This window comes from Mytilus trossulus, chromosome 8 (genome assembly GCF_036588685.1).
Source record: "Mytilus trossulus isolate FHL-02 chromosome 8, PNRI_Mtr1.1.1.hap1, whole genome shotgun sequence".
In the NCBI taxonomy this organism is placed as follows: domain Eukaryota; kingdom Metazoa; phylum Mollusca; class Bivalvia; order Mytilida; family Mytilidae; genus Mytilus; species Mytilus trossulus.
In genome coordinates, this window is record NC_086380.1 from 14,039,876 (window position 1) to 14,052,034 (window position 12,159).

At 30.6% G+C, this 12,159-nt stretch overlaps 1 protein-coding gene across 1 annotated transcript; it reads left to right on the top strand.

The window, feature by feature from the left end:
• The first annotated feature begins 3,357 nt into the window (after nucleotides 1-3,357).
• LOC134727371 (multiple epidermal growth factor-like domains protein 10) lies at nucleotides 3,358-11,468 on the top strand. Its single transcript, XM_063591746.1, has 5 exons — nucleotides 3,358-3,515; nucleotides 4,838-4,908; nucleotides 5,203-5,352; nucleotides 10,398-10,526; nucleotides 11,344-11,468. Exons 1-5 carry the CDS (start codon nucleotides 3,418-3,420, stop codon nucleotides 11,466-11,468), a joined length of 573 nt encoding a protein of 190 aa, XP_063447816.1. The 5' UTR covers nucleotides 3,358-3,417.
• Nucleotides 11,469-12,159: the final 691 nt, after the last annotated feature.

Sequence of the window (12,159 nt, forward strand, 5' to 3'; positions counted from 1 at the left end):
CATGGGTAAAAACTGAATGTCAATTTTTTTCAATTTAAGTATTGTCGAAAGACTTATAAAATCCAAACCATAATGATATTTTGCATAGAACGCGCTTACACGTTCTTTTCAACACTACTTGTTTTTGTTTTTTTATCAATTATGAAATTGACAACACAGTGTTTTATAACTGTCAAGCTAGGTAATTAAATTTGGCGTTTGCCAATATCATAAAAAGACCACAAAACATCAATTGTAGTTAGGTAGCCGACTGTTTTTGAAAACTATTGGCCTCGAAATGTTTATTTTATGCTGAAATAATGTTAATTAATTATATACACCAAATTGTTTTTAATCGGAGAATTTGTTACCTTCTATAGTAGTGTTTTTAATTTAGCTATCAAAATTACATTTGAAAGAAGACGAGCTATGTCATAATAAGTAAAACTTTAATGTTGAATTTAAATAATTACTTTTGTTGAAAACATTTAATCATGTTTTAGAATGTGACATTAGTTATTACGGACAAGGATGTAGAAACAAATGTATTTGTCAGAGCGATCAACAGTGTGATCAAGTCACAGGCAACTGTTCTTTAAATTTGATCCAACCTGGTAAGCATCTGTAAGACCATATTGTAATGCTTTATTATGTTAATTTAAGTAACGTAACATTGAGATCAAACGAAAGAACTCATAAAAACTAGGAAAGCTTGATGCACAAAAAGACATTAACACAACAATCAAAAGCCATATGTTTTTTGTTTGATTTTGAAGGAGTGGCAATTCTAAAAGTTAAAGTATTTGAAAGACAGTTTTTACAAACACATTCCTTTTCGATCATATATCAAGTTTCGATGGCATGACACTCAATGAAGATGAGCTTATACAATAACAGCTAGAACATTTGCAAAGTTTACAATTTACGGTTAACACAGTTTTGAGCTCTCGATAGCACAACAAAGGTACAACTATCATTTAGATCCCTTTGGAACATTTGCTGTTTATGGTTTCAAAATGCATTATATTGCTTCCAGTAAACATCATTGTATGCAAAGTATATTATAAATACATGCGTGAAAAGCAAGTGATGTTCAGATCTTTATAGAATTTAGATATGGGGCCAATTCAACATGGTTTGCTTAATAAATAAAATGCAATATGATATAATCCCTGCTGACAAATTATGAAACTTGAGTTAGATTAAAAAGTTATCAATCACTTTCTGGAAAAAATAGGCTATTTTGATCGTTTAATATCAGCTTTATCTGAAATACTTTAATACAATTGCAGGAAACACGTCTCAAAAGACAGAAGGGTTCAAATTTATCGTCATTGCTGTAATTTTACTGGCCGTCGTGATTATATTGTTAGCATGCATATCATTAGTAATACATTTTTCAAGGATTCAAAGAGAGAGATACAAAATACCAGATCCGATTGGTCACTATGGTGAAATGCATTCAAATGATGAAATTAGCCCTGAAGAGTTTCAAACACACCAAGAACCGATATATTCTGTGCCATCACATGCTAACAGTCTTATGCATCCCCTACAGTTAACAGAGCTCAAAGGCAGGATGATGACAAAGAATAGTACTGATGCTTCTGCGAGTTTAAATCCAAAAAGAGGTTGTAAAATCTTCAAGTGTTTGTCCTTGCCAAACCTTAGCAGGAGGCGCATATCACTTGAACAAGATAACGAGATGAAAAGTTTAAACACAAGAAGTTGTGATCAATTGACACAGCAAACTCTATATTTCACTGATAGTGATTACCTTAATCCGTATTGTAGTTTACTAAAATCAGCAGTAAGTGGGAGTGATTATCTTAATCCATATACTACACTTCTAACAACAACTGAGGAAGGAAACATCTATGAAAATTAAACGAAAAAAAAAAACTCTTTTGACTATACAGTATACAATCTACATTTTATAATTGCATTAACAACGATGAACGTCAGCAAATCAAGAATTCGTCAAAAACATTTATTTATATAGTACGGCTAAAAAAGGTTGTCTGTAATAAATTATTAAGAAGGGGTAAAGTGTTGAATAGATTTGTTTGACTGGAATATAATAAATGTATTGCCGTCTGTTTTATGTTTTTTTTTCTTTCATTGAGAAAAGCAACATTTTGCTTGATTTATAAAACTTTTTGTAATTTTTTTTTCCATTACATCTTTTTTCGGGAAAGATACACAATTTGAATATTGATTGTTCGCAGAACAGATTTTTTTGCATCAATCTAAAATAAAAATGAAAAGAAGACATTTCTTGTTTCATAACACATACATTTGTATTATTGTGTCAGAAGATCAATTGCCTTACAGTTTAAAAAAAAAAGTTTAGCGTCACACGTGTAGCAGGATCTGCTTTCCTCTCTTATGCGCCCAATAGTAGTCCTTGTTTTTGCTAATATTCTTATGCTTAGTCCTTGGATTTTGTATGCCGTTGATTGACGTTTGGTGGTTTGAAGTTTTTTTACTATGACATTGTCTGTTTGTTTTGGTCTTTTCATTATACCTTTAGCATCTGACTTCTCTTTTTAATGTTTTCTTTGAGATAAATGAGAGATTGAACTCTTCCAATTAATAGATTACTCAAATGTGATAAAACAAAATTGATTGAAGAGGATGTTACTTTCACTCTAATGATTAATGGTTGAAGCAAAAACCTATAAATTTAATGACAAACTAAAATATATCAATTGTTCCAAATTGACTATGTCTGCAATCAATCATAACTTCAAGGATGTGATGTGAATTTATGATTTGTACAAACGAAAGATGGCCTTTTCAAGAAAACATTAAATCACCTTCAGATTTTGATGGGGTTCGCGTTGTGCAGATTTTAGTTTTTTATTTTTTTTTTGTGTTATGAACTGTCTTTTTTGCTAATTTGTGCAATGTCATTGTAAGCTTGTTAAAGATTTATGAGTTTTGACGTCCCTTTAGTGTCTTTCACTTTCCATTTCGCATATGTTTCTACATGTACGTCGTTTTATCAAACGCAGCAAAACCAAACCGAAAAAAACCCGAAGGCAAATAGAAAGAATTCCAAACACAATCGCATACAAAAGGTGGCAGAAGTTTACAAAGTACGGTCTTCAACACGGAGTTTTAGCTGTAAGGTTGTATTTTGAAGTACAGTTGAGGAACTTTTATATTGATTTAGTGCATTCCAATGAACGCATTTTACCTCGTTGACATGGGAACGATTGATCTTCATCGTATATATGAAGGATATTCGATTAGCACTTCAATGCAACGGAAATCATACTTTACATTTATATGAATGTTTCCTGTGACCATATAAATTTCCTTGTTTTAAAAGTGTGTATGTTATTCTACGTCAATTAATAGTTTTTATTTGGTATTAAAATTTATAAACATGGTTATGTTGATATCAAAAGTAACAAGAACATTTGATTTGGAATGATCAGTTTTGTTGTCTCTGTCTTACTTTTTACAAATGCAGTATGCCGTTTAGCGGATGGTCCTGGTGTTTGCAAAAGACAGGAAATGATCACAATGTAAGTGTAATAACTTTTCAATCTTTAAAAACATTATTTAAAAACGTACTCAACTGGTAACGGGTGTAAATCTGTATTTTGGATGGAACATTCCACAAACCCCTATCCTAATATTTGCCACTTAAAATGGAAGGCTTTGAGCTTCATGTATCAATAAGCATTTCCACTAAAAAAACCGAAAAATTCACCAGAAGAGTTTTCTCATTAATAAGACGCAATTGAGATTCCCTTAATAAAAATGTTCTTCCTTATATCAAACATCTTTACAAATTATTGTAGACGATTGGTTATTTGCAACATTATTTAAAACTTTATTACACTGAACAAAATAACCTTGGTAACAACACCACAAAAGAAAAAGAAAATACTTGTTGCATAATAATGTAGATTCTAAGCCCTAGTGCAAACTGAATGTTAAAATAAAAAAGTATGGTCCGTTTTTACATTTAAAAGGAGAAGTTTTTTAATACAATAGTTACATGTTACTCAATAAGTGAGTTTTGTGAGTAGTGTTTTGTCGACTGTTTGTCTGTGCGTTGTTCTTTTGATAGATAGTATCCTTGGTGTACATATGTACAATGCAGGTTTTTTTTCCTTAACTCTTCACAAGAAATCAAATGACACAGAAATAAACAAATACAGGTTACGTACGGCCTTTAACAATAAGCAAAGCCCGAATCGCATAATTAGTTATAAAAAATCCCTGAAATGATACATTCAAACGAGAAAACTAACGGCCTTATTTATGTACAAAAAAATAACGAAAAAAACAAATATGTAGACTAAAATGTGTTTCCCGATCGTTCTTCGTTTAACCAATCATAAACAAGCAACACATAGATATTTGTCAATTTTCTGTTTTACTCATATATATTTCTGAACAACTTTTTACCTTTAAAAGCCATGTTTGTTTCAATCCTTAAATAATTGAATGCAGACACTAACATTTTTAAGTAAAAAAATACCAATGATTTCTCTGCATTTAAAAAGTGTATTGTATAATTTAAATGACGTTTATTAAAGTCTGTTGGTTTTTTTTAAGTTTTTGTGAAGATTTTGTTATTCTCATACGTTTGACAAAAAGTATAAGGTATAAAAAGATTTGCAAATTCTTAAAAGATAACTTTAATTATAAAAAGCAATGAGTTTATTTACAACCACTGGGTCGATGTCACTGTTGGTGGAGTTTTTACTCCCCGAGAGTATCACCAGCCCAGTAGTATAAGTGTTGACATAAAATTTCAATCATGGTCTCTAGGATGATTTTCTTTACTTCAAGTCGAAAATTTAAGGTATTCAAAAAGTAAATTTACTGATTACAGGAACATACAAATGCAACAGGTGAAAACATTTTGTTGTGAAGGCTATAAAGAAGAAAACGGTACTTGTGTTGGTGAGTACTGGATTGATACATAATCCGTCAAATCAATTTAAGACATGGATGTTCTTTAAGTCATTGTTCGACTGAGAAAATTATTGACAAGCAAGTCAGATAGAGGTAAAACTATTGCAGTGTAACAGAAATAATAATCCTACTTTTGAAAAAAATGATATTTCAATTTTTCATAATTGCTTTGCTGGTAACCTATGTTGTTGAAATGTTCGCTTTAATTAAAGAACCACATACATTTATATTTTGGTGAATTGTAAGTAAACTTACGTAAAATCATATTTCTTTTATTCGCAGACTGTGCAGGATGTACTTCTATGATATGTCCTAAGAACTTTTGTGGTGATACATGTATAGAGATGTGCAATTGTCCTGATTATGCATACTGTGATAAACGTTATTGCTGTCTTTGTAGACCTGGCTTACACGGAGTCTACTGTAATGAAAGTAAGATTCAAAAATTTTAACAATGGAAAATGATTTTGCCTTTCTTAACATCAAGAATACAGTATTCTTTTTTATGTATTCTATTTATTTGGACGAGATGGATTAATAGTGCGTAGTCTTTAGTTTTCTATGTTGTGTTTTGAGTATTTTATAATGTTAAAATTGAGAATGGAAAAGGGGAATGTGTCAAAGAGACAACAACCCGACAAAATAAAAAAACAACAGCAGAAGGTCACCAGCAGATCTTCAATGTAGCGAGAAATACCCGCAACCGGAGGCGTCCTTCAGCTGGCCCCTAAACAAATATATACTAGTTCAGTGATAATGAACGCCAAACTAATTTCCAAATTGTACACAAGAAACTAAAATTAAAATAATACAAGACTTACAAAGGCCAAAGGCTCCTGACTTGGGACAGGTTAAACATGTTTGTGAGATCTCAACCCTCCCCCTATACATGTACATTGTACCTCTAATTAATGTAGAAAAGTAAACGCATAACAATACGCACATTAAAATTCAGTTCAAGAGAAGTCCGAGTCTGATGTCAGAAGATGTAACCAAAGAAAATAAACAAAATGACAATAATACATAAATAACAACAGACTACTAGCTGTTAACTGACTTGCCAGCTCCAGACTTCAATTAAACTGACTGAAAGATTATGATTTCATCCTATGAACATCAGGCACAGTAAAATTTTGATTTAAAGAGTTATCTCCCTGAAATGGCTCATTTGAAATCCTTCCCGTTAGGGGTTTAGTATCATACCATCATAACATATATGAGAAGAAAATAACCCGTGTCATGCCAATAACTGTTTTTAGAATAAATGTGTTTAGTTCCGATGCAAAGACCTTATCAGTGACTCAATATTATCGCCAAAATATGCAATCTTCAATGACTTGACAACAGTATCGTAATTGTATCCCTTCTTAATAAGTCTGTTCAAAGGTGTTGTAAGTTTCTGAGGTGAATACTGACACCTTTGTGCTTTATAAAGAATATTTCCATAAAAAATTGGATGTGAAATACCTGAACGTATAAGAAGTCTACATGTTGAGCTATATTTACGAATGATGTCTTTATACCGATTATTTATTATTATTATTATTATTATTATTATTATTATTATTATTATTATTATTATTATTATTATTATTATTAAGCATTTTTAATCCCTTAAATTCGTTTCTGTGATACATTGTGCCATAGACGTTAGCCTGCTTTTGATTTATCGAACCTTTCTTTTAACTGGAGATATGTTTCATTTATAATATGTACATTGTATGTTTTAGTAGCACACATATGTTTTCATTTCAGTAATTATATTTTTACGTGGTAATATTCCTTTTTCATCTTTTGAATACGTTTTCAAATTTTTAACTTATATTTGATAATTTTTAATAGCAATCTTATTTTAGACTTTTTTGGCTATTTAATTTTACCAACTTTGTTCAGTATAACTTTATTTTGATTCATTGATATATATATTCCACTTTTTTTGTTAAAATTTCCACATTATTAATCCTTTTATCTAGAAAAGTTTTAACACTTAAATATTTATTTTGTGTGTTCATGTTTTATATTTTTATCACTGACTGTGTGTATATTTCGTTTAACATGTGATGTAAAGCGCTTTGAGTAATATTGTTTCAGATTTAGCGCTATAGAAAAATTGTAATAATAATAATTTATACCGATGATAAAATTTAGTAAATGTTTTGACTAATTTGTGATATCGAAAACCCTGGTGTAATAATTTTTCAGTAAAACATAAATTTCTCTCGTTAAAATCTAAAACATTGTTACATACACGAGCGAATCGTACAAGTTGAGATAAATAAACACCGTAAGATGGTGACAAGGGAACGTCACCATCTAAAAAGGGATAATTAACGATAGAAAATGAAAAATCATCCCTTTTATCATAAATTTTAGTATTCAGCTTTCCGTTAGTGATATAGATATCAAGATCGAGGAAAGGGCAGTGGTCATTGTTAGTATTAGCTTTATTTAAAGTAAGTTCAACAGGATAAATTTCATTAATTTACATACTGAAGTCGTCATTATTGAGAGCCAAAATATCATTCAAATATCTAAAAGTATTATTAAATTTGTTTATCAGATGTTGTTTCGATGGGTCTTTGCTTATTTTTGTCATAAATTGAAACTCATAACAATACAAAAAAAAAAGATCCGCAATAAGTGGTGCACAGTTAGTCCCCATTGGAATTCCGATAATCTGACGATATACGGAATCCCCAAAGCGAACAACAATGTTATCTAGTAATAATTCAAGGGCATATATAATATCAAAGCATGTCCAATAAACATAGTTTTTTGTTTATTGCTACTAAAAAATGACCTAAAAGAGTTTGAACATATATATTCACATTCTGATTTTTTGAATGCCCATTTAATTAGGTGTGTGAATTTTTTCTTAACCTTAATGAGAATGTGAAGCAATGTGGTATACAGGGTAGAACAATCAAAACTTTGAACAGATTCAAAATCACCAATATAAGCATGCAATTTATCAAGTACTTCCAACGAGTTCTTGACACTCCAAAAGTAATTTATTCCACTATTTTCGAAGGCCTTATTTGAACAATTTATTATCAGGTTTTTAATTGTACCAAGTGTGCTGGTAAGAAGAATAGACAATTTAGTAGTTGAACAATGGCTTGAAGACGAAATAAATCTATATTTGTAAGGGGTTTTGTGTAGCTTTGGAAGACAATACATAGTTGGGACTTTCATTGTATTTGGCTCTGCTTGTAAATCGGTGGCTAAAAGTTTATGTTTGTTACAGATTTCGTTTTCTGAAAATGGAGTCAGTTGGAATGTTGGTGAATTGGTGATTTCCTTTTTCAGAACCTCAATGTAAAATTTACGTCAAACAATAATAATATTATTAGCAGCTTTATCGGCGGGGACAAAAACATATTCCTTGGCTAGTTCTTTTAGTTTATGTTTGATACGAGAAATAGGTTTATTGTGGTTATTGTTAATAGTAAAATGATCTTTAAAATGTTGAATACGTATATCAACTATTTTCATTACTGAATTAAAAAAAGAGTCCAAAGTTTTTTGTCAGATTTTTCCCGTTTTATCCATTTCATACAGTAAGTATGGAGTGAGTCGTGGATGATATTACGACATTCATTCCAATTAATAATTGACGGGGGACGATATTTAGGTCCTTTACTGCGGAATGATTTTAACTCTCGGTCTTGAAAGATGTTAAGATCTACTGTTATAACATGGGAAATGGGTCCATAAATATATTCGGAATTACTGCAATTACATGAAGTAGGTGTATTTTCACCTATATTAACATCTTTACACAATTGACTTTAATTAAACACAAATTTCCGGGTAGATTTCTTGTAAATATAACAAATAAGAGGAATGATTTTAACTCTCGGTCTTGAAAGATGTTAAGATCTACTGTTATAACATGGGAAATGGGTCCATAAATATATTCGGAATTACTGCAATTACATGAAGTAGGTGTATTTTCACCTATATTAACATCTTTACACAATTGACTTTAATTAAACACAAATTTCCGGGTAGATTTCTTGTAAATATAACAAATAAGAGGTAGCTGAGTATTGTCAAAATATCCAGTAATTTGTTCTTTAACAGAATGCATGTTCGCGTCTCTCTTAACTGAATTCGATAATGATAAAGTCATGTTAATGAAGGTTGAGAGAAGCATATAAACAGTAATCAAGGTTTGCATTTACGATATAAAATTTCAAAATATACTGGTACCTCAGAATACGATGATGAATCTGAAATATTTAGACATAAAGTTACGCACTAATCTTACATTACAAATCTTATATAAACTACACTCAATGGCTATAGCAGATATGGTTTTCCGTCAGTTACATCAGCCATATAGCTCTGAACTTGGATGGCAAGATTAGGATTATAAGTCTAATGGTTATTTTTGTACAAAAGTGTAGACAAAAGAGTAGACAACTAACTGTACAACAGTCCATTAAACACTTGATATTTTTTCATAAACTTCATGCGCCCGAAGCACATTTTAATCAACCTTCAGGTTTATTAAACATATCACATTTCTTGTATTTGCAATTATAAGTCTAATATTATATCAAGAAAATGTAATTTGCTTGTTGCATTTTCATTTAAATTATTCTATTTATATTCTTAAATATTTTTTTATATTGACACGAAAAGGTCCAACTTAGACCCTGTTCACACTAGCATTTTTGTTTTATCGATCTAATTTATCGATCTAAATAAAACCAGTTAGCATTCACATTATCTATAATCATATCGATCTCTATCGGTCTAATCTAAACCACTGCGTTCACACAACAATTAAAAACGCAATCGATCTAACCTTTTTGCCCGTAAAACTGTAAACAATGTGTATAAATAGAACTAATTTATCAAATTCATGTGTTGATACACTGATACACACACTTGGAAAAAAAATTGGATATTAAAAATTATTGTTTTTCGCGAATCACAAAATGAAATTTTGAACTTGTGTTATTGCAGTTTTCTTTAATTTTGAAAAAAATAACTGTAGCAACGAAGTTACAACACGACGCCGCAAATACTGCGGTTCCTGCAAAGAAAAAAATTAACATAAGAAAAAAAGACACATATTTCGCTAATCTATGCTATGGCGAAGACAACATGTTTACAGTTTGTTTTAAAGGTCTTTTAACAGAGAAAAATGGATTAAACAACTAACCTCTGAGATAGTTTTGCCGCTATACATGCGCATATATTATTTTCGATTCAAGCGTACTAGTTTAAACCGATCTCTACGTTCACATCTAAAGTAAGATCGGTTTACTTTAGATCGATTCAAACTAAACTACCTCTTTTGGTGTTTTAGTTTAGACCGATTGAAGATCGATTCAATGCGTTCACATTAGCCCTTAAACCGATCTAAAGTGATCCGGTCTAGTATAAATCGATAAAATGTCCTAGTGTGAACGGGGTCTACGATCAATCTATTATACATTTTTCAACTATTTTCCTTTCTTTAGCATGCACACATGGCTTTTACGGACTAGGATGTAATAACAAATGCAAGTGTCATAATCTGAATAAATGTGACCAAGTCACAGGAAACTGTACCTCTTATACCTCAACTACCTCAACGATATGTCCACCTGGTAAGTAAAATGTAGTCTAGGTACATCATTGTCTCATAAAGATTTTCTTGCTCTCAGAAGGACTCAAGCTTAAAAGTCAATCAGTTCGTTTGAACGGAATGTATGATATACATGTAATATATATCATTATCTGGTCAGAATGAGAACACCAAGGCTGATATGTCATTTGTTAGATTATATATAACGCGATTTGTCTGTTACATTTTGTAACCAGGAACAACTCTTTGAGTCTGTTTTTGATTTATTGCGAGATACTAATTATGTCGTTACCAAACATGGATTGTTATTAAATTTGTTCTCGCCCTGACCAAGAAAGCCATATTTGTTAACGGGTTTTTAGCACATTGCAATACATTTGCTACATGCTTGTGTGTGGTTTTCCTTTAAACCAGGTATATCATTATAAAATATAAATCTAAATAGTTTATCATAAAAAGTCTTTTGAATATCGGAATAAAAATCCAGTTTCGGATTTTATTTCTTATTTTTTGTTGTTGTTGTGAATATAATGTATCAATTCCTAGACATCCAATATTTAGTATGGCTTATTGCAGTTACTTGTTCTGTTCATGAATTACATAACTTTATTTGCGAAAAAAACAGAAATCAATTCTGTTTATAACAGATACATAGACAAAATAAACAAATTAAGAAAAGAAAAAAAATCCAAAAGTAAATACACATGTTTGCGTTAAAAGTTGTCAGTTTGTATTGACAACCCCTGTTTGATTTTGCCTAACGGAGTTGTGTATTTTTGTAACACTTATTTTTCTAAAGAACTCTTTATTTCCTGACATTGTTTTTGTATTTTTTTCAGGCACAGCTTCTAACAAATATTTGGACAGCTGTGCTGGCAGCAACAACAGTAACAGTTTGTTACATGATGACAGGAGTGAGACATCAGGCAAGTTTCAAGCAGAATATTTTCTGTATTGGGTATAAAAATTTGTTCTCCTTCAAATGAAATATTCGAACTGCTTGTTATTATTCTAAAAAATACTTTTTAATATTTAATATTTGATTGTTTTTTTCAAATTGAAATATTAAAATGGAATAGCATCGATCAAATCACCTAGGTAAGGGTTACATGTTACCGTGACTTCATTCACAGTTGGTGTTCATGTGCTCAGCGTTATGGATAGATATCAAAGGATGTTAGTTCTTGTTTTAATGTCATAATAACATGTGAGCTTGAATATACTACAGGACCGACAAATACTGACATCAAACTTTGAATAAATAAAACTCTGAACATGTTCAATATATTTATCTACATATACTTATGTTTTATAAAAGTACCGGTACTTTCATGGCTGAAGTAAAACATAAAGTTGACCCAATAGAGGTCTAAACATGGAAGTAAAATGACTTAAAAATAAAGTTTTCATTATTTTTTCTTTTATTTCGAAATATTAACTGTGACATATATTTCTTATTCTTTAACAGGTGGAATGCACATTGTATATATAATTTTTATCGTGGCTGTGTCAATTGGAACTTTTGTATTTGCATTTCTTTCTATTTATGCTAAAATACGTCAGAAGATAAAAGTTCGGCTCAGGAAAAGAAACGGGTCGTCTATGAAGAAGTCAACTATATAACACGCATGCAAACATACATATGATACATTATG